Source organism: Calonectris borealis, chromosome 6 (assembly GCF_964195595.1).
Source record: "Calonectris borealis chromosome 6, bCalBor7.hap1.2, whole genome shotgun sequence".
NCBI classification, from domain to species: domain Eukaryota; kingdom Metazoa; phylum Chordata; class Aves; order Procellariiformes; family Procellariidae; genus Calonectris; species Calonectris borealis.
Genome location: NC_134317.1, coordinates 40,872,512 through 40,898,790, shown reverse-complemented (window position 1 = coordinate 40,898,790; position 26,279 = coordinate 40,872,512). Strand labels below are relative to the sequence as shown.

Here is a 26,279-nt window from a genome sequence, read left to right as displayed (position 1 = left end):
CTGATCGCACGGTTTCACTGCAGATCTTGCAATAATTAGTGGCTTGGATTTTTTTCTGAGGATGATGAGACTCTTGGTGGTTTGGTTTTTTGTTTGTTTTTTTGGTGTTGTTCCCCCCCCCCCCCCCAAAAAAAAAATGAAGCTCTAGTTCAGTTACTGAGGAAACTGAAAGTTGCATGAAGGTTGAAAGCTGGAATTCAGAATATATGGAGTGTTTTTATAAACCCATTAATTTTCAAGCCAGTTTCACAGTTTCCAAGCCTAATTTGGAAGTTTTGAGTGTTTGGGGTAGGCAGTACTACACAAAAAATATCTATTTCAAACACATGTGCAGCCATAAGCCCCTCAATGTTGGCACTGTGAAAACATTGCTATTTCTCCTACAAATAATACCATGTAATATTATTCATACTAGTTTGATGTCCCAGTTGGAGCTTTGTCATGCAATGCACCAGTTTTGTTTTTGTCTTGCTACTCATTTCTTTTATATCCACCTGGTAGCTGAAATACTACAGCCCTCTGAGCTTATTTTACTGTTTTCCCCTGATTTTCAGTTGTGCTCAGATTAGCACTTGCTCGTCTTTGCAATCCTTGCCTTTCCCCCTTGTTCTCTTCTCTACAACATGCTCAAAATTTGTTTGCACCGGATTTTTATGAACTCCTGCACTCACTAATGATGGGCCAACTTGTCTTTTGAAATTTCCCCCATCACTTTTCCACTTTGATAACCTCCTGCAACCCGTCATTCCTTAGCATTAATTTCTATCACTTCCCCCAATTTTCCAGGAAGAAATTCTGATTAAGGAATAAATGCTGGGCCATCCATCATTTTATGCCACTCACAAGTTACATGGTGCTTCTCAGCCTGTAAGGCACAGATCATTCTTAATCAGCTGAAGTGAGCCACGAGTAAAAGAGCTAAAGACCTGATTTCCATTACCATCCCCTTGCGATCCTGTCTAACACAATGGAAGTAAGGCAGAGCCATTGTAAGTGCCATGTAACAGTGCAGCATGGCTGATTAAAAACCTGCAAAGCTCAGATGGTTTCACGAAAGTCCTGTCAGTCAGCTTTCATTTGATTTCAGGTCTTATTTTCATTTATTTACAGTATCGCCCATTACGTGTAGAGTGTTTGCTAAACGCTGAAGAATAATGGTCCTGTCCCACAGAGCTGACAGCAGAAGGGCTGACAAAGGGAAGGAATGCAGTAAAAGTGGTAATTTATGTATGAGTCACGCTTCCCAGCCAGCTGTGCTGATAAAAAATGGCCAGTTTTATGGGAGGGCTGGAAAACAACAACAACAAAATTACCTTTGTAAAAAAAAATACAAAATATTTGGACCAGCACTTTGATTAAGGATGACTTATTGCTGACAGCACAGAGAAGGGAGTCCTGGAGAGGCATTTAGATTTATCAGATGCAGGCCTGTGTAGGGAAAGATGTTTCTGGCATAGACACCTGCACCTAAGACAATATGGAGACAGCAGCAGCAGATCTTGCCTACGGCACAGAAAAAGCTGATAAGGAAGCAAGAAAACAGAAGATACTAAGTGTGAGAGATGAGGATTGATAAGGCAGGGGTGGAGTTATGAGCTGAGGGTAGTTGGTGAGGCAGAGGAGGAAGTGATTGGAGGTAGTTTTTTGGCAAATTGACAAGTAGTCCCATATCCACCTAATGCAGAGAATTCTGCAGGAAGGTTTGTGTTTTCATCCACCAGCGTGACTTGGGGGCTGACTTTGCTCCACTTAGAGGCAATGACAGACTCCTATTGATTCACGGGAGCCTTAGAAATCAAAGAAAACTTGCTGTGGCAACTGGCTAATTCAATAAAAGCATTGATTTCTCCGGCTGGACAATTAAACAGCATGAATGCAGTGTAGCTGATTTCTGTCTCTGAATTAATGTAACAAATGGTCATTGATTCAAGTGGGAGGAAACTGTACCCAAAAGGAAAGGATCTTCCGTATTAAAAAATCCCCCAGCTTATGTGAGTTGGATTTGAATGTGCCACAGATAGAGGCCGTTACCATTCATTGGGAACCTTTTGCCTGCATTTCCCTACCTAACCTGTAACTCTGTTCTAGAGCACCTTTGGGTTCTGCATCGACAGCCATGGAACAGTCTGAAACACTGACTTTATCAGCCAGCACTCCTATGGAGAGTTTGAGAGTCACTCTTTTGGACTGAGACTCTTAAGTACCCGCAGAGTGAAAGGCAGCTAGAGCCATGCTTGTCTATACTTGGCACAGCTGAGCTGTCTGTGCCTGATGTTTATTGTAAAACAAAACCAGTCTTCATGTTCATACTTTTCTTCCTTTAATTCTCCAGCAACCAAAAACGGGTTTCCCTCAGCCACAGCACAGCAGCACCAGTTTGTAGGTTGTTTCAGCCACTTCAGAAAACGGGAGAAGAAAAATCTCTGCATCTTCTCTTTCCTTATGTACAGTTCCTTGTTTCTCATGGACATAAAAACAAATACTGTATCTGCATCCCCAGATGCAGATACATCTGTGTCTGCCTATCATGCAGATGCAGCTGTATTACTGCAGCTAATGGGAGCAGGCACCTGGACACATTTTTCCCAGGGCAAATCTGAAGGTGACTCATCTCTGCTCTTTGCAGTATGTGTCTGGGTTGGTTAGCAGGACTTAGGAGTTAGTTGACCAGGTCCTCCTCACCTCGCAGAGCAGCTGAGATAAAGGCAGACACACAGGGACAGGGAAGACCCCAGAAAGCGGATGCAGGAGCCCATGGGGTTCAAAACAGGTAGTGGGAGTACCTCATAGCATCACTTCAGATGAATGGCACTAGTTTTCCTCAGGGTTCGAGACAGCTGTCTCTTCCCCCACAGTGAGGAAGATGCTTTGAGCCCCACATCAAAGCTATAAAAAAGGAACTTCTCAAAGCACTCACGGTAGCTGAGAACGGGCCCTGATTTTTTCAGAGCTGCTGGGTAGTTGCAAACTTAGATTATCGCTTCATGCTTTGCTGCACTGACTCAGGAGTCAGTGTCTGATGCAGTATGATGATGCTTCTTTCATAGGCAACTGGTTTACGCCTGTCTATTTGTAAACCCCTTTTGCCTGTTGAGATTAGCTTTAATGGTCTTGAGGCATATGCCTAAAACTTGAACTATCTGCACCTAACCAACTGCACCACAGAAGCCCTGGCGGATCAGACTGCAGGGGTCCCAGCTGCTGACAAGACCAGCCACCGAGGGTGACTAGCCTTGCAGCAGGGAACACGTCCCGGTGTTCCTGGTTCCTAATTTGCGGGCTGGCTAGTGTATATGGGCTGCCAGCGGAGGTGGGTGCCGTGGGTATGCTGCAGCGCTGGCACAGAGGCACAGTTGCTTCTGCTGTTCCCTGCTAGGGATGGTAACTTGGAGCGCAGGGGCAGGACAGGCAGTGACATTTTAACAGCTACTGTTGTTTGCATCAGTGTACAAGAGTCAGGGCACTGACCTGGGGAATGTCTCATTTTCACATTGATCCATGGGCTTTGACGTAGAGCAGACATCGATAACGGATGGGACATCCCAACACACGTTGACCTGCCAGAGAGAACCATCTCCTATCATGACCTTGCAGCAGTAGGCCACTGCTTCTGTGCTTCATGTCTTGTCTTTTTTTTTTTCTTTTTTCTTTTCTGGTAGCCTGCACCTGCAGTAGAGATGTTCTGAGAGGCCCCAGAAGACATAATGTTCCTTCTGCTCTTCCTCCCAGGAACAGGACTCAAGAGGTGTGATAAGAGTTGTGGAGCATTAAGGGAGCAGGATGCTCAATGCTAGAGGAAAAGGAGGATATTTTGATCAGCCACCAGGATAAAAGCTAAGCTGCTTTACAACGTAGCCTGATAGAAAGTGGCTGTTAGAAAAATGTGTCTATTAAAAGGTCAGGTGTGGTCTTGCGTTCTGGATTGACACTTGCACAAGCTGGTAAACGACACATATTGAATACCTTATTAGGTTAATTTTGTCTATTTGGGGTCGCCATGAACAGCCCATTAGAAAATAACAGTTTTCTCAGAGGATGCCCAATTGCTGGTTGTTATTATTTCTGCAAATGATACTGAGTCTGTAACTTGTTTGAGAGCAGCTTATTGCAATATTCAGTGGTCAAATTGGAGCGTTAACTGGATAGATAGCTACTTAGTGTCCTTCTCTTCACTGATCATGGGAGCGTAACTCTTAGAATCAAATTTCTCATGTGCAATGGGCAGAGGGACAATCACAGGTTCAGTTTCGCTACCCCAAACCATTCAAAAATTGTGACATCTTTGCATTATGTGGTCTTTCTTATGTCCATGTCTTTTTAGAGTTTATGTTTTACAGCATTTCTTGCAGTTGTGAGGGCTGAAAATGGATCTTCTGCTTTAAGGAGAGACAGTACTCTCACTTATATCCCAGATCCCGGAACCAGGAACATTAGGGAAAGATGAAATACCTGAGAGCACCAAATCGCAAATGTTCTTTCAGAATAAAACACAGGATTTGCACCCAGTAAATTGTCAGTGCTCCTGCTGGAAGTGTAGAGTGCTTGCTGAAAGCTCTGTGAAAAGCGCCAAACAGACTTGTTTAAAAATTCAGATACACATTTACAAACTTAGAACTTTTTCCCCAGTAGTAACATAGCTCCACTCTTTTAGCTGCTGGTAGCTGTCACAGGAGCTTTTTGTTTCCTAGCAAAAAGTACCAGAGGCAACAGTGGTACATTCGAGAGAGCTTTGATGCAGAATGTTCAAAAGCATGATTTCTATTCCCTCTCCAAAGCCTGGCCCCCAGAAACCTTCCTTGACCTCTTCGAGGTATGAAACAGTCCCACATGGGCTTTGGTGCTCTTCTTCATAAGATTCTTCCATGTCCTCCCCACATGCATCTTGCCAAACAGACAGCTGAAACGTTACCAGCAACTCTTTGTTCTGTGGATGGATTTTGATTATTAATAAGCTAGTCAGGAAGAATGGGACTATTTCATGACTTGTCAAAGCAGCACAAGTAGGATGCTGCTTTTATGAGACTTGCCACTGCTCCTCCCTCCTCTAGATCATCTCTTTCATGTGCCTGAGCAGGACTGAGGTGATAATCTGCTTCGTGAAGAGCTGTAACAGCACGGGAAACAGCTTAGGAAGTAGTTTACAAACAGCAAAGAGTAAACTCAGAGACAGAATGAAAAAGAGCAAGAAAAAGAGCAAAAAAAAATAGCTGATTGCAGTTTTAAGTTGAATTTCCACTACCTTCCAAGCGGGCATCCCAGTATGAGTACATTAAATTCACATATTACTCAACAGCCAGGGCTATTTAGCAATAAAGACCTCTGGAACTGAAAGAGACTCAAAAAAAATCTTTCCAGCCAGCAATAAAACACAAGGAGTGTCATGCTGAAGATCACTGGATCACATAGCTTGTTAAGGCAAGAGGCTGGAGGCTGCTTTGTGCAATCGCTGCAAGTGATGTTGTCCTGTGACACACTCACTGTCATAGATAACTGCCTTGGAGATTAAAAAAGAAAAAATTAAATGTAGTCCTACAAATGCAGTTCTGTAGCCCCAGTAAATTAAATTGTGCACACACATGCACACACACACAGAGAATATGAGGGCTTTTTGAAACTTGATCCAGGCTGCATTTGGAATTGGTTTTATAGCTGTTGATTGTTGTCTGTGGAAAAAAATAACTGCAAGCGACGCTTATCATGCGTCCCAAAAATGAGAAAAAAAAGGCTCAAAGCCAATGCAAGCAGCAGAGTCTTGTCTGGAAGTCCCCAACTTCCAGTCCAGGGCAAAGGAAGAAGGCAGTGTGGGGTTTTCACATTTTCTCATGTAAAAAGGAGAAGATGCCTGACTCCACAGCTTTCCCAAGATTTGAATAATGAAATAGTTCTAGCTAATGTTTATCTTAAGGTTTGACTTCTGTGGTGCTTTGCATTGCATCCACAGCATGCAAAGTGCCTTGCTGCCATCAAGGAGAGGCCTCTGGCTCCTACAATCTGGAGCCCCAGTCCTGCAAGGGTGCTGTCACAGGCTTTTCTTCCCATATGTGGGTAGCTGCTCCACATTAAAGTTGTCTGTGGAGTTAAGCATGTGTATAAATGATTGTAGAAGTGGAGCTTTGGGATATTTAAGGGCTATAAATTTTAAGATGGTTTCTTCTGGGGATTTTGCAGGCAGATGTGAGTTTGCCCTGCCCATACTCCAAGGAAAACCTCAACTGTGGAAATGTGTCTGTAGTTAGCTGATACACCATGCCTCTCACCATGGCTGCATTTGCATTGTTCCTGCTCAGCTCAGAGCCAAAGGAGAGGTCATATCTGTGTTATTGATCATGGCTGAACTACCCACACCGCGGCAGGAGTCCCAGCTTGGGTCTCTCTTCAGCAGCAGGGAGGAGGGTGATGGGGGAGTGACTCAGTGCACCGAAGTTGGCTGCATGCATGGAAATGGTCCATGAAGCCCTCTGCCACAGGAAAGCGCCTGAATGTAGTGTTACCAAGCTACTTTACTATCAAGTGAAGACAGAGGTCCCCAAATTACCTAATTTTCTGGGGACTGAACATACTTAACTCTAAGCATTGCAGCCACATCTATGAGTGCCTCTAAAATTCAAGGGAATTATAGGGACTCTTAATATTCAAAGAAAGGTGCTGCTGAAACTACATATGCTCTCATACCAGATTGTGTGTGTGTGTGTGAATCATTCCACTTTCTCACATGCATGAGAGTTTTTTGTCAAAATCTATCTCCCTTCCCAAAAATATTGTTTAACCAATGTTTGATAAGGATTTTTTTAAAATTAAGATTTTCATCAACTTTTCCATGAACCATCCAGTTGGACCACTTGTAAGAAATTGCATCAAAGTGGCATTAATATATGGGACTAAGCAAGTCTCTGTAAATACCAGTGGTGTAGGAACGCAGTGTTTTACATTAATGGAGCCCCAAGGCTCTTACCTGTCTCAAAATGATGCATTCTTGGGCAACCTTTGTGCTCAAAGCAATGTGAAAATAGTCATGCAGCTCAGAATTGCTTGCAATATTTTATTCCATTGCTAGCCTAGCCTTTTGCCAAATTAATCTGTGCCTAACTCGCCTCATGTAAATGCAGGAGGCAAAATGTTTGTTCTACCATAGCTGGAGTAGTCATGCAAGCCACTGTCTAGATATCACAGACTCCTCCATATTGCTGTTCTTGTGCTGAGAGGGGAAGTTTTTCCTATGGGAGACGGTTGATGATTTCTGCTGTTACATGTTATGTTATTTGTGTACTCTAGGTTTCTTCATACAAGTTAAACAGCCTGCACTGGTGAGAAGGTTAATGCCTTGCTATGTCATCTGACTGACACTGGATATTATCTCCACATTTATCCTCTGGTTTAACTTCTAGGAAGAAGTTATATCCCAGATAAATATCACAATCCCATTTGCTTTCAGAAGTCCTTACTGCTGTCTTGGAATTATCAGAATGGCACAAACTGTGGCTTGTTCACCCATTTCTAGTGAGATACATGTATATGTATGTATATTAGAGTCTGTCTTGAAACTACTTTTGGAAAACAAGGCACCAGCTAGCTCCTTTCAAGGGGTTACATAGATTAGTGTCTACAGAGAGTGCGCTCTTTCATGGTATTTTTTCCTCAAGCAGACATCTGATGCTACTTCTGTTTTCTCGGAGGCAATGAATGTTGCTCCCAGTGCATCATCAAATGTCTCGTTACTAAGTAATTAGAGAATGGTTTTTATAAGCATTTTGACTGTAAAGAGCCCCAATTACTATTATTACTACTACCTTCTGGCAATGGAGAGGAAGACACTGATGAATCCTCCTTTGATGTCTGTTGAAACAAACTGAAGAAAAAGGGCAGACCTTTGGACTCTAAATAATGATACTGTCCATAAATAATAAAGCTCTTCAGGGCCCCTGGTAGACAGACTGTAACTTCCTGGTGAAAGGTATTAATCTTCATGCACAGGCACAGTGTCTGTCCTGTGCTCCTCTCTTACCACTGGTCCAGCTGCATTTCATGGCTTTAAATTTCTTACAGAACTTATTGTGGTAGTTGTAATGGCATCCAAAAGGACACACATCAGGGGAGGAGGGTTGATAATTTAAAAGTTTTTGCAGACGGAAATTTTGTTTGGGCAAGAAAATAAACACGAAGCAACAAACAAGGTCATTTGTTTGAGATTTCCAGACATCCAGACTGGAGGTGACTAGAATTCTGGCCAGTTCTGCAACTTGGTAACTGCAAAACCCAGCAAATCATTTGGGATGTCTTGGACTTTGGACCAAGGAGCCCAGAATATAGTCACCAAACAACCTTGCTAACAGTCAGGGGGACCTGCCAGGCCTGCCAGACATCCAGAGGTCCTGGACCGATGGCTCTAGACAACTTGCTTTTCAGCTTTGCAGTGCACATATAGTAGGACCAGTACAACCAGGACCTGTCTGACCTGCAGAGCAGGTCCTGCATGGTGGATCGCTATATGCCCACCAAGCATGGCTTGTTTTGGGTGTGATTGACTACCTGTGGCTATCCAGAAGGTGCTGGACTTGCTGTGCCCTTAGTGCAAGTCTGTCCAACAGTACTTCTGTTTAACTTCTCCTCTTTCTCTGTTCCATACCCAAGAAAGCTTCCATGTGATGGCAAAGTCACAATATCAACTCTAGACTTTGTCTTGCTGTCATTTCTGTTTGAAAAATAAAACCGCAGCATACTGTTAGATTAAGTCCAGCAGTGACAACTCTCTGAGATATAAATCTAGAGTGTGGTCTTACCCGTTTGGCCATCCAGGGATGGGCATATCATAGCTAAAGAGCGCTGTGCGTATCAAGGGCGACTCCCAAGATAAGGGCACATCGTGCAACCACTAGTGAGTGCGTACTGGTGGCAGGCAGCTGGGTAATTGCAAACTCTAGCTCTGCAGCTGAGGCGCAGATACACGGCAGCACATCTTACAGCAACTCCCAGGGAGCCGCTGTCTTCCCCAGCACGTGTACCACACCTGCTCCCCACCTCTCCAAGGTGTACGCTGCGCGCCTTGTGCTCAGGCACATACAGATTTTGAAATACGGGCCATAAACTCAGAGCATGCCCTATAATAAGCCCTTCTCATGTGTGCTGCACTGCCTTCAGCTCAGTGAATCAGATCAGAAGCCTTCATGAAGGACCAGACTCTTTTCTCTCAGGAAGGGTGCTGGGGTGCTAGTCATTAGGGAAAGGAGGGGTGAGCACTCTCTCTCAGGCTGATTACTGAGCCTCAGGTTGAGCCACCCTCCCTCACCCATTCAATGAAGATTGCCCATCTCCACTGTATGAGTCAGAGAATCAAACCCTCTTTGGGGACATCTGTCTTTTATCAATGACCTGAAGAGGGAAAAGGGTTCTTTAACCCTTCCTTTGCTATAAATTAAGGAGCTTTCAAAAACAGTCTGTAGGTGAGCAAGCCCTTCTCTGCTTCTGTCTGTGCTCCTCCATCACTGCAGTGCTTGTATGAGATTATTACAACACATATTTTTCTTCTGCAGCAAGTAAGTTCCCAGCTATAGGAGGCTGACAGGCCTTGTGTAACTTGTCATTACTCATCAGCACTCCCTATACTCGTTTAGATCTCAGGGTGTGGCTTTAATTAGCTGATTTTGTAATAACACCCAGGTGACTTGGTGATGGATAGACACCCTAGAAACCCATTAAACAGGAGTGTAGTGACTCCATGTCCTTAGAGTACTCTCTCAGATTGTTATTTGCTTCCAGAAATTGAGTCTGTGGGGTTGTTTGTCTATCCTCCCCCATAGCTTCTAAAATTGTTGGTTGATTTTAACCAGGTTGTGCTGGTGGATAAATCCCACAGAAGTGAGCAGACCTGTAGATATTTCATAGAAATGTGCCACAGGGTAGAAGAGAAAGAATAGGTTAAGTGCCTGGATTGAGAATCCTGTGCTTGTTTAGGTAACAGAAAATCTATGTGGGAAGGAGCATGTATGAATGCCCCAGCTATGGGGGGGAAAAAACATTGCTTGTGACTCAGTTACTAAATCTGAGCAAACTGGACTGTAAGTAGGTGTTTTATTATCCTATAATAACCTCAGTTTATGTTTTTTTTCCTGTTGCTACTTTTAAATTCTCTCATCTCAGCAGCTTAGTGATGTCTTCCATTTTGCTAGGCTTCTGTGGTCTTCAGTATATGTCAACCAAGTCTCATGGGCTTTTGCTAAAGCTGCCTGGGGCTTTGAAGTGGTCTGCCATCAATGTATGTGCTTAGCCAAGGACTCTTTAGTGCTTGATATCAGATACAGTCAGCTTGTATATCCAAAGACTCTATGTTGTTTGGAGCTAAACAAAGCTTTGCTTTGGTTGTCTTTGTAACACTGAGCCGGTTTTTTGTTTAATTGGTTGCCTTTTGAATAGCTCAATGAAATCAAGTGATACTTTCTGTACAAGTTGAACTTTTGCTTTACCTCTGTTTTGGTGGGGTTTCATCAGACTTATTTTTCAGTGCTGTCCTTAAATCTGAAATAACAAGCTCTTTTCTAATCTTATGCAGTCAAGACCATAAAATACCTTCCTAAGAATGTCTTGCCCCATGTTATGCGACAGCTGTTTGGTTATCTGCACTCATCTATACTCAACCTAGACATGTATTTGGGTCTTTCAGCCCACTATTTCAGGCTCTGTGGAAGGATGTCTGTCCCTACGTAAGCTAGCTGATCCCATTTTTATATGGGAGAAGCAAGATGAGCTTTCTTTTTCAGTACTGGTGATTGCTGCTCTGTTGATACTGGCTTCATGTTCTGTGTTGCAGTATCTATCAGGATATACACTCTTGGTACTTTTCTTTCTTGGTACTTTTTTCTTGGTACTTTTTCTTTCTACTTTTTCAAGTCAAGCAGTTGTGAAGCCAATCTTGCCTTTTTATGGAACAAAGAAAATCATTGCTTCTAAATCCACATGATTGAGGGTTTCTCTTCCCATCATGTGCAGATGACTATAGTTAATTTTCAACTTAATACAATTTTCATCTTTCAGAAAATGTGTGATTCCATTGCATACAGAATGGCACACTCGTGATACAGCTGTTGTCACAAGTGCATCTTGCCTCTGCTGTCTCGTTATGCTTGCAGTGTGTCTTTAGGCCTCTTAATTTGGAAGCTGGTTGGAGTTTTTTGGCAGCTCTGCTGACACTTTCGTTTGGAAAGCATGGTTGTCCCCAGCCTTGGAAATACCCGTTGTTCTTTGCAAAGTCAAATCCATTTTTCACAGTGACCTTGCTTTGACCTTGTTATCAGTCTTACCATAAATAGTGTGCTCTCTAATTAGTCCATCTGTCAGCTGTCCAGGTTCACGTGACAGGACATGAGCGTTGCCACGCAGATTGGAAACTAGCTCAATGCAGAAAGAATGATAAATGAGAAATGTCAGAGGATTTGGATGCTGGTAGCTGTTTAATGTCTTGTTGCAAGCCTTGGCATTAGATCTAGTCTTAACGTTGTTAATAATCTGGAGGAAGGGTTAAAGGACATAGTAATGAAACTTGCAATGATATCAGCTGCTTGCTCTTACAAAGCTAGGCTCTTGAGCAAAGTTTGCATTGAAACAGTTGTTGCGTCAGGTAATGCCCACTTGCAAGCCTTCGGATTCAGTGGGTTTGTGTAGATTGAAAGTTAGACCCTGGCCCCGAGAATAAGAAAGGGGAGAAAGAGATTTAATTGAGGAGGCACCACACATAACTGAGCACAATGGACCACAAGTTAGTGAGCTTGAATGCATACTCTGAAGAGCTTTACATTCCTGGGCTTATTTGATGAGCAAGAGGGTGGAATAGAAGGGGTGCATGGCTCTGCTGGTGAACTTTTACTGTACCAGGGAGAGACTAAACTGGGGTTATTGGTGATTGCCAGGATCTGTCAGGAGTAGCTGCCTTTCACTGTTCATTACTCATGCCCACAACTCTTTTCTGACTAACTTTTAATCCTGATTCAGCGTTGTGTGTGAATGGTATCACAGGAGTTTGTAACTGATGGAAAGGGGCAGCGTGAAGCCTGTGAGCATCCTGTAGCAAGGTAGGTGTGCATGTGGGAGCCTCACAAATAAAGCCCTCAGCTGCTGGGCGTGGTGGGAAATGATTCATGGACCTGTAGGTTTGCTAGGACCAGATGTAGATGAAGGTGACCTTAGGAGCGAATGAGTAGGGTAAAGGGCTGGCTGGTAACACTGCACTTCTGAACGGAAGCACCGTGGCTTTACAGTCAAAAATTGCATTTCCCTACTCTTCCCTAAATCTGTTCCGGCAGAACATTGTTGACATAAGAGGAAAATGCCCCATTATGAGCTCTTCTGAAAATCCTGTCCCAAACGTTTTCAGCCTGTGGTGCCTCTAATTCACTTGCAGGAAGCACAGATGTTTTGATTTTGGTCCTTAACTGCTCTGATATCAGAGTACCCCAAAACTTGCACTTGGTTTGAGGGCTTGTTTGTGGAAACAAGGCTGCTCTATAGAAATAAGCAGTTAATATCCAAGGGCTTTGAGCCAAAAATCAGCAGCAGAGTTCTCCTTGAACTCTTTGGAGTGGGTCCTGTGTGACAACATCCTTCTATTTGCAAGCTAATTGATGATTGTGGACCACTGGAGGGAAAATTGCTTCCAGGAGGGGCTGTTTTGCAAATGCATTTTAATGAGGGGAAAAAATCACCAATGAATTGTGGAAATGTCTTTGCTGGTGGCACAGTGGTACTGTGGTGATGCCCGCAGTTTCCATAGTGGCTAAAAATATTGCTGCTCATTTTAGTTTTTCTGAGGGCTCTGATTTTTTTTTTTCAAAAATGCTGAGTGAGCATCTCTCTAAAAACCATGCCTTGTTCAGGTGCCTGAAATTAGGCACCCAGGAAATGTGGAGGAATTTACATTTCTAGGCTCCTGCCATGCCTTTGAAAGGAATTTGGAGCAACCCAGAGAGTATGTGCAACCTCTCACCAGGGAATGCCGTGGGCTGCTCAACAAAAGCCTTTTTTTATCATTTAGCAAATGGTGTTCCAGTTCGCACAAGTGTCTTAGGCCATTTCAACATCATCCAGCACTGTGCACTGTGTTGCCTAATGCTGTCAAGTCCTCAGGCAACTGCTTCTCTACCTGTGAGGAAGGCAGTGTTTTAAGTTGGCCATAGACTTTTAACTTCTACCTCCCTCGGTGCTGTAAGGGCATGTGATGTTCTTTGATTCCTACTCATTCATGGTGACACTTGTATTTCGTAGCGCCTTGCTAGTGCACACGACCTTAGCAAAGTGTGTCTAACAGGACACGTAAGCGTGCACTTACCTTTAAGCACATAGGTCTGCTCAGCACTGGTCTGCGAGGGCCCTACAGCTTGCAGATAGGAGCATGGGGCTGAAGGCTGCTCACTCAGCGGTCCTTACCCTGGCTGGGTTTGCGGATAAAAGATCACAGCTAAAGTCTATGCATAGCATCTCTGAAATCTCTAAGGAGAGTGTGTCAAACATTTGATCAATACTAGCTTACACAAGCCATGAGGAAAGCCTATCTGTTGCACTGTCTGGGCTTGCTCCTGAGCTAACTTCAGTAACTAAAGACACTGCAAACTCTGTAAAAGAAAAGTACCAAATTCAGAGTCCTGCCTCTTCATGAGTCATGGCATTACCCCATCACTCCCCTTGCAGATCTCCTTCGGTTCATTCTGCTTTGCCTGTATTTCTCTGGCGTGGTAGTTAATCTGGTTATGCTTCTTTGCTCACTGCTGGTGTGATCTCTCCCCCCCTGGGCCCCTGAGGGCACCTAACCACTGTTTGCCTGTGTGCCTCTGGAAGTCTCTGCTGCGGGTTAATTGTAGCATGCACAGTCACTGCAAGATTAGCGTTTTGTTTTGGGGTTTTTCCTGGTAGCCAGCACAATACATTTTTTTCTTTCTGGTCTGGCACTGACTTCAAGGGGGTAAATATTCTGCCCTGTCAGATTTGTTCCAGCTACCCCTGTGTTTAAAAGCCAAGAGTGTTAATAAGCAGACAACTGTTTGTGTTCTGTAGTGCTGTTAGCTTTCTGGTGTGTGGACCTGTTGTTTTGACCAAGCAACTAGTGAAACATTAACTATAAGGCTGGCCTTTTCTTCTCATTCTCCCAGATCTGGAGAGAGCCCCCCGCATCCCTGGTGTGGCCCTGTGCAGCAGTTGTTCCACAGGACAGTTTTCTCTATTCATGGATCCCTCCCTTGCATTGCACAGCGCCGCTGCCTGTGGCACATGCAGCTGCTGGCCCTGATACAGCAGGACCCATAAGGGCATGTCCTTCTGCAAGCATGTTTCCAGCACTCTTGCAGATTGTTCACTCATGAACTTTATCCTCTTCTCTTACTAATTCTGTCTTGCATCACTTCCTTAAGCTTTCATTTCTCACAGCGGTAACTCGGCAGGAGTGCATTCATTTTTACTGAAGTAAAAACTCCTCTACCGGAAAACACATCCCAAGGGAAGGTCTCAGAGTTTGTGAGTTCTTGGTCCATGAGGAGAGTCTTTTTGCCCTGGAGGCTTCAGCCCCTGCATGGTGTCATGAGCCATAGCCACCACTGCAGTACATGTGACGAGTCATGTCTCTGAAGGCCTGCATTGGATGAAATCACAGTTCAGAGCTCCCCTGAGGGTTTCCTCACTTAGCTTCACGGTCACAGAGCAGATTCTGCTTTTTTTCCCTGTGATTGGAACCAACGATTTGCCCCTCAGCCCAGAAGCGCCCTAGCTCTTCAGCCAGAGGAATAAACCAACTGAGGATTTATTGGGAGAAGGAAGAATTTGGCCTTTCCCTCCTCTCCCCCTCTGCCTATATGCACATTTGCATTGTCACTGGGACATCTGTCTGCTCTGGTCACTCTGTCCAGGAGTGGCCATGTGGTACAGCCTCCTGTGCCATCTGCAGGAGTTGTTAAGTGAAGGAATTAAAAAGCAAAAAGGTATAATGGCTTAATAAAGTTCTCATCTTGTGTTCTCGAACTGGAACAGTATGGTGTTTGGGGAGTTGAGTGCAGGTGCTCTGAGAGCCAATTGACATTGAGTTATTCTGGTTTTACAGTGGTGAACTCGAACAAATTACCTTTTGGGTACTTCCCAAGGGGAATGTTTGTTGACTCGATTCACAAAGGAAGTAAGGATGTGCATTTGCTTGGGAAAATTATTATCCAAATCACAGTGTTCTTTTGAAACAGTTGTTTGACTGAATACCAAAAAGAAGCAATCAGCTTGCCTTAAAAGACCTTGGCAAAGCAGTGAATGGTGAAATTATAAATTTCTTCTCTCGTACTCCCTCAGAGCAAAATTATCTATATTTGGATTTCTTTTTTCAGGCCCAGAGAGGAAGTGAATCAAGTTTGCAAATGGTGTTTGGACCAAATGCAATGAATTCGGCTGTGCCTCTTACATGTAGCTGAACTCAAACAGCGTCCTGAGGAGCAGTGCTTGGTCTTGGCTCACAGACCCAAACAGGTTCCCTCTCTCTCCTAAGGACATTTGGTAGAAAAAAAAGTGAATGTAGAGCTGGGAGGTTAGACATTTGTGTTTCTTCCCATGACTATCAAAATTATACCAGGGAAGCCTTTTAGGCTCATTTTAGCTCCAGCTCCACTCCCACCATTGGAATGTCCAATCTATTTAGACGGAAGGTATGTGGGACAGAGACTGCTCCATCTCTGTTGCTATTCTCACCTTTGAAGTATTTCCTAACCAGTCCAGAGAAGCTGTTTCTTTTCACTGAGTACCACATCTCTGTCTTCCCCTCTTTTACTCTCACTCAGCGCTTTTTGCAACCCTTAGATCAAAGCTCCTCTGCTCCAAGATATTTCTGGATGGCAGGGCTGCCGCCTCCACTTTTGTCCCTGGGTGAAGTTTGGCAAGGACTCATTCAAGATGTTTTTCATTTTTGAGGCACAAAGTTAGTTTGTGGCTGGAAGAAATGCCATGTAGGAGAATCTTTTTTTGATCTCTCATGAAATATGCTGAGAGCAGTGAAGTCTTCCATGGCTTGCCTAGGTACTTTGAGTATGATCTCAGTGTTAGCAGATGGGATACTTCAGTGTACATGCTCCTCTCCCAAGGGGGACCAGAGCTCTGCTGGATGACCAGAGCTCATCAAACAAGTCTGTATCTGGTTTCAAAGCTCAGATTTGTTATAGTCTTTAGTGCAATGAGCAGTCCCCTCTGCTGTCATTGCTTCCCTCGCTACCTGCAGTTTACTCTTTCATCTCTAGCTGGTTTTTTTTTAGATATCTTACCGCTAGCTTGAAAAATTCAATGATCGGTTGAATAATAAGTGTTTAAATGACTGCTCTGAAATATTTGTGGGGTCTGATCCTGCAATCCCATTCCCAGTGGATTTGATGTGATATATTGAATGAGCGAGAACCCCAGGACTGATCTCCTGGAGGAAAGGGAAGATGCCGGAAAGTGAGCAATTAGATCAGTCCCTGGGATTTTCTTTTTTTTTTTTTTTTTTTAATTCTTTCATTTAATTTCCCTGGTTGGGTAGACTTAATTGAGACATTCAAAAGTATTAAAAAGAAAATACGAATTCCAAATCAGCAATGCTAGGAAGACGCATGCTGTGGCTGTGGATACTTTCCTCTTCCCAGCCGTTCCCTGTGAACTTGGGGAAGTTGGACTGGCCTGGCAAGTGGCCTAACTCTTTGCTGTTGATGACACCTCTCCAGCAGAAGCGGTGTGTGGGCAGACAGGTAGTTTCATCATGGGGAGGAGGAGGCACGCATCACCTTTTGTTTAAGCAGAAGCATCTTTTTGGAATGCTATCCATTTTATCGGTTAGGGCTTGAACAACGAGCAGCCAGCAGAGGCTGGATATTGTAATTAACACAAGTGGAGGCAGGCTGCTGCGTCTGCCTGCCTGCCTGGAGAAGAATAACCTGTTGAATTTGCTAGGAGCTATTGCTGTGAGGACAAGAGCTACAGTTACTGGGAGTAGAGCAGCCACAAGTGGATGAAGTAGCTGCTTCAGAGCTATGCTGTGGGGAAGAGGCAGGGGCTTGGATATTGGACACTGGATGCCCATTTGGGTTAGAGCCTCCGCTTTTGCCTCCTAAGCCCGGGGAGGAAGAATACGCAGCCCGTTCGCTTCTGGTTGGGTCAGCCAAGGATGGCTGCGCTCTCTCAGCACTTGAGGATCCTGCTGTGGAAGAACTGGCTGAGTGTCAAGAGGCAGCCGGTGAGTGTGAAAACAAAGTAGTAGAGGAGAGGGACCTGGAAATCACAGGAGCTGAGGAGCAAGGGAGGCACTGCAGGAGAGGAAGGTCACAGTATTAAAATAGAAATATTTAAAGGCTGGTGATAGGGGCAGAGGGAAGGAGGGGAATGGCATGGAAGTGAAGGTGAGTCTTGCGTTGGAGCTCATGCATGAGGGCTCAGGAGTCTAGACTGAGTAGCATGGATGCCATTGTTGTTTCCTCGAGGCAGTGGTCTGTGCAAACAAAATCATGCACAAGCTCATAGGCAGACCTGAATTAAGGCTGCAGTTCTGTACCTGCGCCCATGTGAGCAGACCCCACAGCCTGTGTACAGCCTCCAGGGAGTCCCTGGGATTTGGGGGCGATGGCAGGGGCTCTTACATAGACCCATTTGTAAAGGATGGACAAAGAAAAAAGTAACTCTGAGAGATGTAGGTAGGACAGATTTCCAGTGCAGTACAGTGTGTGGCAAATCAAACACCCCAAACAGTCTGTCTTTCCAAAAGATAAGCCATTGCCAGCAATGTCCAGAGAGCAATCTGAACTGCAGCAGCACCAGGGAGGCAAACGTTCCTTTGGGTGGCATTGCATGTCCAGGCAAAGTCTGCTCAGTAGTTTTGTCCCAGGCTGGGACAGCTGCACTGTAATTTCAGCAGAAGCATGCTGCAGTTCATGGACTTGCATTGCAACCTATCGTCTTGCAAGTAATCCAAATGTGATGGTTTTCAAACTTTTTGGTTGAATGGAAGTCTTGGCAGGTGCAGAAAACGCTGACAGAAGAGAAAGGGCTGTAGAGGATGTGATGTGAGGATGAAGCGAAAGGCCTCATATCACCGCTTCTGCAAGCTCCGTTCTTGCTTGCCCTGTCCTGCCTCTCAGTTTTGGAGCCTGATTCAGAGAGGTGCTGAGTTCATTTGACTCCTTATGATCCTCCATAGGAGCTATGGACATGCTGTGCACCTTAAAGTAGCATATCCTTTGCTGGTGCTAAGGATACGGGAGACTTTTTCTGAGATGCAGAGGAATCCCAATAAATTACCTCTAATTTCTCAAGAGAAATTGTAACAGCCTTGTTAAAAGCAGGCAGCTGGGGTCTCTTTCAACCCTTGTGTACCCAGAGTAAATGCTAACCTAAGCCCTACCTGTACTTCTGCCCATACAGTCTCACTTGCTTTAATTCTGGTTTCTTGTGGAGTTGAAATATCAATTCTGTAGCATTGAAATGTCAATTAAAATAAAAAGCTGGCCACTACTGATTATTATATGGCAGGCATTCCCTGCAACCCTCCTTTATTTCCATCTCTTGCTCATTAGGGAGCTTGCTCAGTCTGGAGAGTGTGTGAAGAGGTAAACCCAGATCTCTGCTCCCAAACATATCCTGATTTCTCTGTCCTCCCGTGTTTTTTTTAACCTGTGTAATCTGAATTCGCTTACAGACCAGGCTTTTAGAAAGCTTTTTTTTCAGCATGCTTGTTTTACAAGGGACGCGTTCTGTTGTGCTTCTCAGTTTCTGATAAGGAGTGAAGGTGGTTCCCGCCGCCGCAGTGGTGTTGGCTGCCCTCACTGGGGCTGATTGGTATGTCACGGAATGGTCTGACACCAGCAGCCCCCATCCTCCCCCCACGGACTCGAGTGCTTTCCTGCTCTGTTTATCAGCCTCTCCAGGGCTGGCAAACACATTTGCTTCTGCCTTTTGCTTTACACTTTATTTCCTCTGTGAGCTCTCTGCAGAGCCCCTGGAGAGACTGCCTATACCTGCGCGGCATGGGGAGAGCTACAGCTTGCTCGGCTGTCAATTTGTGGAAGTCAGCTGAAGCTCTGCATCCATGGCTAGGGAGTGCCTCGATACAGGTTACTCCTGCTGAGAAAGGAATGGTCATGAATTTAGGAGGCAGCCTTCTCGGGAGCAAGGTTTGGCCTGCGCTCCAAGAGGAACTGGAGAAATCGGTGCCTCTTGCACTTCTGTTGCTTTCCATCTGTCGCTTCTAGGCAGCTTGGTTATTTAAACAGAGGCAGGAGGGAGAGAAAATGTGCCTGTGTCCAGAGATACTAAGTAAGGTCTGAGCAATTAAATCTACTTTTAGCAGTGAAATAATCCAGCAACCAAAGGATTATGCAATCTATATCACAGCACAGTGCTTCATGTCCCAAGAGCCAAACTGAGGTTGGTTATGGCTCCTTTCAAGTCAACAAATTCTACCTGCAATCAGTTTGGCCAGGGTGGTTGTCTTGTTTTTGTTAACTAGAAATGCCTGAGACAGGGGGAATGCTGTTATGTTGCAACTGATGTACCCAGCTACTATTAAATCCAATTAAGTCGAAGGACAGAGATACTAAGGGAAGAGCTGTTTGGAAAGTGGGGAGTAAAAGCACTATTTTAGCCCCAAACAGGGAGCTAAAAAGATTTCCCTGAGTAGAAACAATCAGTATTCATTTCTTCCCCCAAGAATATGACAAATCTCTTGCCCTTCCTTTAGGCGGCCTCTGACTAATACCAGTTTCTGTGCTGTTACCCCATAATTTTACTTTAGCCTACATGGTACTAAACAAGGAGGATACCTTAATAATACCGTTTGCATGTGAATTAATCAGATTAAACAGTATGTTTGGGGACTGATCATAGGCAAAGCATGTGATATAAAAAATTATAAAAAGATGTTTGTTTCAGTGATGAATCTTGTTATAGATGTCAGTGTATATATAAAAGGCAGGAAGAGTACTGTCTGTAAAAGCTAAAATGTTGCTGAATGCTGAAATTACAGGAGTACCCTCTCTGAAGGGAAGGTGGGGAGGTGTCTTGTGGTTTGATGTCCGTCAGTTGCCTGTTTTGGGGCATGAATCTTGCTCCTACTTTCATGGCTGTGTCATCTCATCAGGGATGATAGGCGTGGAGTTGCTGTAAAACAACCGTCTTTAAGCTGAATTGCTCTCCAGTATTTGTTTGTCTGTTTGTTTGTTTTTATGTTCCAGTAAGTGTTACAGGAAATGAAAACACTTATGGGCTTGGAATGACTTTGGAAAAACAGTTTTGGGTAATATGTGCTGATCTGAAAAAAATAGCAACACAAGGATGAAAAATGGGATGATTTTGAAGAAGGACATCTTTGCAGTTTCAAAGATTGGCATGAAGATAGGACAGCAATTTTGCAGCACAGAGTAGTTTGAGGTTAATTACTGATGGATGGAAAACTCTAATCTAGTAAGCATGGTAGCAAGCTAGCCAGCTAGTGCAAAAGCAGTTGATTATTTAAATAATCGCATTTTCCTAGCTTACAAAACAAAGGTTTGTAGTTGTAAGACTGACTTTGGGCCTCCTACCTAAATTGGTTGACTACACTAAATGATCAGCAGACTGTATTTTCTTCATTCTTGTCCATTGAAATGGTCAACCCTCATGTCAGAGGCAAGAGCTCTATAAATATTCATGTTTTTTCCACTGTACTAGGCCAATTTTACATCATCTCTCTTCCATCTCAGCTCATCTATATGGACTGCTACAGTCTGGAAATGGAAGGGTGCCAGGGAGTTAGGTTGCTGGAGTCAGATGAGGGGTCCTGGTGATCCGTGTTCGAATGCAACTTCTCCAGCTGACAGGTTACACAACCCCATAAACCCCTTCCTACACCATGCTTGAGCTCCACGTCTTGTAAATGACTAGTATGAAAATCCTTTTTCAGCTCTACTGTGAGGCTGAACTACTGTTTGTGAAGAACAGTGAAACTTTTTGGGGAAAAAAATGCTGTAGACTTGCCAACTCAGTTGTCAAACACTTTAATTTTGAGGTATAATCAAATCTAAGTCATCTTTACCCATTGTTTGAGCAGTGCCATTCACTGAAAGTGAAACCAACCTTTCACACTTTAGCTCTTTTATCTTGCAATCAGTGCATCCAAAAGTCTTGTACTTCTCAGCGTGCTTTTACTATTACATAGCAGTGTCTCAAAGCTGTGTAAACGCTGTCCCCCGTAATTATCAGCCAAACTGTAACACAGGAAGGCTTGTGTTATTTTCAGGCTTGTTATTTGCTCTTGAAATCTTATGTAGTTTTTCTTCCTGCATAGATAATACTTGGGTTTTAACAGTATGCATACCAAGACAGGCGTGATTTACAATGCATCCTATAACTCATTTAGGGTAGTACTTATACATTCCAGACAAGCTCTGAGACACATCAATACAACAAACGTAACTGATATATTTTCATTGCTGTTTTATAGGTATGGTCGTTCATTTTAATTTCCTGGCCTGTGGTTGTTTTCATAATCTTGGCCATTATCCGTCTCAAATTCCCTCCAGAACCACAGCCAAACTGTAAGTAACTGGTTTGTTTTTATGTCTTTGGGATTTAGTTCTCATTTCAGTGACTGATGTGTTAATTTGATGTGTTTTGTTACTTTTACAAATTTGGTTCTTTGTAGTTTCCAGTGGAGATTTCCTGGGATGCAGCATGCTGTAAATAAAATGTCTGTGTTCCTTTGAGGTTGTTTCTGTTTATGTTTTTTCAAATTAGTTTTATAATTAGAAAACAACTTTAAAGAACTGTCTCATCAAGATGCACTCAGATACTGCTGTTGTAGACAGCGATATAAATTTACATGATAAATTGGGGGACAAGAGGGCAGCTGGAGGAGATCTCACTCAGTAAAATGAGTAAGGGCATAGGACTATGAAGGTGAGGTAACAAACATGGGGTTGATCAACATGAAAGATTTTACCTTGTGTATGCTACACGCAAAAAGCGCCTATTTAGGCAGCTTGCTACTAAGGCTCAGCTGAAGAGTGGTAACTTGTTTGGTTCCCGTGACCTGATGGTGTATGTGAGCCCTTTCTAGCAAGTCAAAGTGCAGCAGTTTGGGTGGGTGAATAGTTGGTGGTGGTTAAATGGGTGAAGAGTTTACACAAGGTCAGTTTTGCTTGCAAGCCTTGCTTCCTGGGTCAGGAGAACGTGTCTACATCTCGGAGCATGGGTGTGCTTGAATCTGCTCTAAAAAACTTACACTGACTTAGCGAGTCCTTATCACCATCAGAAGAAGCATGCCCCCAACACTGGCTACGTTTGTTCATGAAGTTATATGGTAAAACAGAGCAAGGAGTTTATCCAGTTGGCAGCCTTTTTCCCTTCCAAAGTGTTAATTTTGAGTTGGATCAAATCTCCAATTCTGCTCTCTGTGGCCTCACAAGTGCAGTCCCAAGGGAGGGGAGAGACTGAAAGGGCTGGGCCTCTCTTTTCAGTGATGGTCTACCTTTGTGTTGGGAGAAATCAATCATGGAGCTGCGCTCTGTTATCTGCTCATTAGAGGGGTTCCTTGCCCTTATCATTGCAGAGACCCTGAAAGTGTATGCAAGATTCTTGCTTCATGTTGCACATCTAGTCTGCTGAATCACATCCATGTGCTGCAGCATAAAGCTGTGCAGAGAGCTATTAGTGAGAGCCATAGTTTCCCAGCACAGGGTAGGAATAGGCCCTCAAAAATTACCCTTGCTGAAAGATTTGCAACATCTGATTCATAGGACAGACACCACCATGGATGACCTGCATCAGGCTGTCATCGACTTGACAAGAACAAAGCCCTGGCATGGGCAATGTTGGATTTCTATATTTGGGGCAAGGAGGCTGATGCAGGGGGAGAGGAGACAGCTTCTGGCAGCAGTGGGGACAAGCAGTTGGCTTCCAGAGTTTGTAACTATCAGATGAGTAAAATGTGGTTGTGAGGGATCTATACGTGATGATGTGTGTGTGCACTGGAAATGTTCGACCCAGTGACACGTGTGATTCTCTGATTAAAAAGTCTTTGTTTCTGTATGATGTGTGAGAAAGGGCCACATTGTGACAAATACTGGATATACAATTAGCATAGCCCTTGTCCCAAAGAGCTTGAGGCCTAATCTGACTAAAGGTTTGTGTACCTCATTTTGTAGACAGGGATGGAAAGCCAGAGTAAGCGACTTTCTGAAAATGTCGCAGGAAGTCTTTAATGGAGATGGACATTCTTGGTGTCTTAGGGTGGTCTTTTAACCCCAAGCCCGTCTGCTGTCAGCAAAAGGCCTCTTTAGGCATGTTTTATATTTTATGTTCTCCCAAATTCCCTTGAACCAGTTGGAGCAGGCAAGACAGGACACGTTGTACTTTGTGAAAACCCCAGATTTTGCCAAGTGTGGAAATGGCAGTCCTCCCACGCCGCTCCATCGGTTGTACTTCCTGTCCCTGATATATCAGATAAGATGAATGTCAAGAGAGCCAACTGGATGGTAAAATATTTATTCTTTTACTCTCTATGGCTATTAGTTTGAATGTATATTTATTTGGAGCATGTTTGCTCTGGATGGTTGCATCTCTGAATTAATGGATTGGAAGGAATGCTTTTAGGAACAGCAAGTAGCTCCATCAGTTGTGCTTTGCAGGAACGGGGAAGATTGGGCAGTATCTTTGACTAGTTCCCTTTTCTGCCATATATGAATTCTGTTTTGGGACAAGTCTCAGTAAGTATGTGAGTAAGTGTCTGTCTCTCTTAAAAGTGGATGATAGGAACTCTCTATTGCAAGAGAGAATGCTGGAAAATAATGGTTGTGGTGTATTCTTATGATCCAGACGTTCAGAGACCATCTCAGAATCCCAAGGGAATGGGGAAGAACATTAACCAGAGCATCAAACAGCCAGTTTCTGCTGCTTTTCTAGTTAAATAAGAATAGCCACTTGACAATTACCCTCTTTTTTTGACAACTGGAAAAATGTATCAACTTTTTGCTTGAAAAGCAAAAAATAAATTATTTGGGGAACTTTCTTTTCTGATAGAAAAAAAAAAAAAAGGCAGGTGGAAACATCTAGGAAAACTATTACAGGTGGGGTTTTTTTTTTGTTCATTTGAGCAGGAATAAAATCCACTTTATGCTGAGTCCCAGTGCCTGCCTTAAAAGACACAATCGTTAAGTAGTGGCAAGAAGCTGATTCCAGTTCTGCTGTCGAGAGATTATAGCAGGTAGACAGAAGTCAGGAAGCACAGAATCAATGGCATAGAAATAAAATAAGCTACTCAGGTGCTGAGTTTTGAAGCCTTAGAGATAACCCCACGGAAGACCTGTCTGTATGCTTATCTCATGTATTCAGGGCCACAGAAATATCATGAAATCTATTATTTGCTCAATTAAAACAGCTCAAATTCAAGACAGTAAGTTCTTTTGAAGGACGTCTAATACTCATTCAATAGATTGAAGATTATGTAGAGAAATTACCTAGCAAATATCAGTCAAGAATGAACAAGTGGCAAGAGCTTCCTGCAAGAGCAAGTTGCTTGCTTTGAATTATGTTGTGTAGCACCTAATGCAGTGGGAGCTTGTGCCAGACTGAACTCCAAAGGGAAATGACGTGACAAATAAATGTCACCATTCAAGAAGATGCTCATAGGAAAACTAAGAACTGAGGAAAACAAGGAGCCGAAATTTATCTGAGGTATAATTTTCTTCACAACTAAAGAATCTAGTATCTAAGAGGAAAAAACTTCCAGGCATCTGTTTGATGATGTATTTCCAGGTCAGCAGAAATTATTGTCAGGAGAAATGAAAAAGAGATTTCTCTGTCTCTGCATACCCAGTTCCCGTGATGATCTGAGATTCTAACCACACAAAATCCCCATCCAACTTAGTATGCACATCGCAGTTGTGGCTTTTGACCTTTTTATTACAGCCCTTGTACTTGCTAAGAAGGTACTGGGATGTGTTTTGTGGCATATGTGTGGAATAGGAAACTCTGGATTGGAAGCCTACAGCGTGAAAGCCAGTGAACTGGGTTTGATGATATCTTCCATTTTATTGTGCCTGTATCACTTGTTTTCTAGAGTGAGTAGGGACAAAAGTCCCTTTCCATCACTGCAGGTTTTTGCAAGGTATGGGAATTGTGGATGAGATACAATCTGTCCCTCAGGGCTCAACCCACTCAGTCTACAGAGAAGCCCAATTACACTCCTTGCCTTAACTAGCACTGTCACACCCTGTCACGCCCTCCCCACCCGCTTTCTTCCTTTTCTGTTCTCCTTCTCTCCCCTCCTGTCACTTTGACCTCATCATCATTCTCTGTAGAAGCTCTCCTGGGTGTGGTTATTTGTCCACTCATTCAGAAACCCTGCTCTTTACTGCTGTGGAGAAGATGTGGTAGAAATCTTGCTCTCCTGTTAGACCCGGGGCTCTGCTCCACCTGGCTTTCCAAGGGACAACCAGTGGGCTGCAAAAGCCATGCCTTATTCACAGATATTTATCCTTCTTCGTGGAACGAAGCTGTGCTTTTGGGTCTGGTCTTAAAATCCACCAAATTCTTTCTGCCAGGCAATTCGTTGCCTGAACTCTTCTCAGTGAAGCACATCTTACCCTTCACCTCTGCCCAGAATTTCCACCCAGATTTCATCACCCCCGTGGAGGTGCCTGCAGGGTGTATTGCATTCACTCGGAGATATTCATGATAGACTCGGTAGCAGAGTGCTCTGCAAGGCTGCTCTTCGCAGCCAGTATTCTGGGGGAATATCATAATAGTTGAGCACCAGACTGTTTGCCAGTACCAGCATAGGTGCTTAGGTCTAGCTTAGAGCCAGAGCCGTGTCGCACAACACTACATAGGAGCAGATGCTCATGCTCTGCTCTCATTCTTGAGTGCAGTGCTCCTGGGAGAGGGCTTGGGATGGGAGAGTCTCTGACCTATACTCCATTCAGTCTTATTGTGATCAGTAGCTAGGATTTGAACAGGTCCAGAATTGATTGGAAAAATCAGTATGAGTCACAGAGCACAGATCTGAGATGCCTTAGGAGAGAGGCTGCAGCTTGTTGTATCTGCAGATGGAGCTTTCCTGTGACTTCTGTGCTGAGCACTATTACCATGTTAGAGGTAACTGAGGCACGCGTTACCCTGGTCAGGGCAGTGTCAGAAAGAGAGGCAGGATGCTCTATATAGCTTAGAAGAAAAGGATAAATGCAGGTAGTATCCCCTTTCCCATACCAGCTGGTTGTGATGGGTGCGAGGTGTCTGTTCTGCCAAGCGCATGCAGGCAGTGCCTATCACCTTCCTTA

At 43.9% G+C, this 26,279-nt stretch overlaps 1 protein-coding gene across 1 annotated transcript in view; it reads left to right on the top strand.

Annotated features, from left to right (window-relative positions):
- Positions 1–17,140: 17,140 nt before the first annotated feature.
- ABCA12 (ATP binding cassette subfamily A member 12) overlaps positions 17,141–26,279 on the top strand; it is an 86,769-nt gene continuing 77,630 nt past the window's right edge. The window contains exons 1-2 of the mRNA XM_075153739.1: positions 17,141–17,209; positions 21,446–21,539. Coding sequence (XP_075009840.1) covers positions 17,141–17,209; positions 21,446–21,539 — 163 coding nt within the window. The remainder of the gene's footprint in view (positions 17,210–21,445; positions 21,540–26,279) is intronic.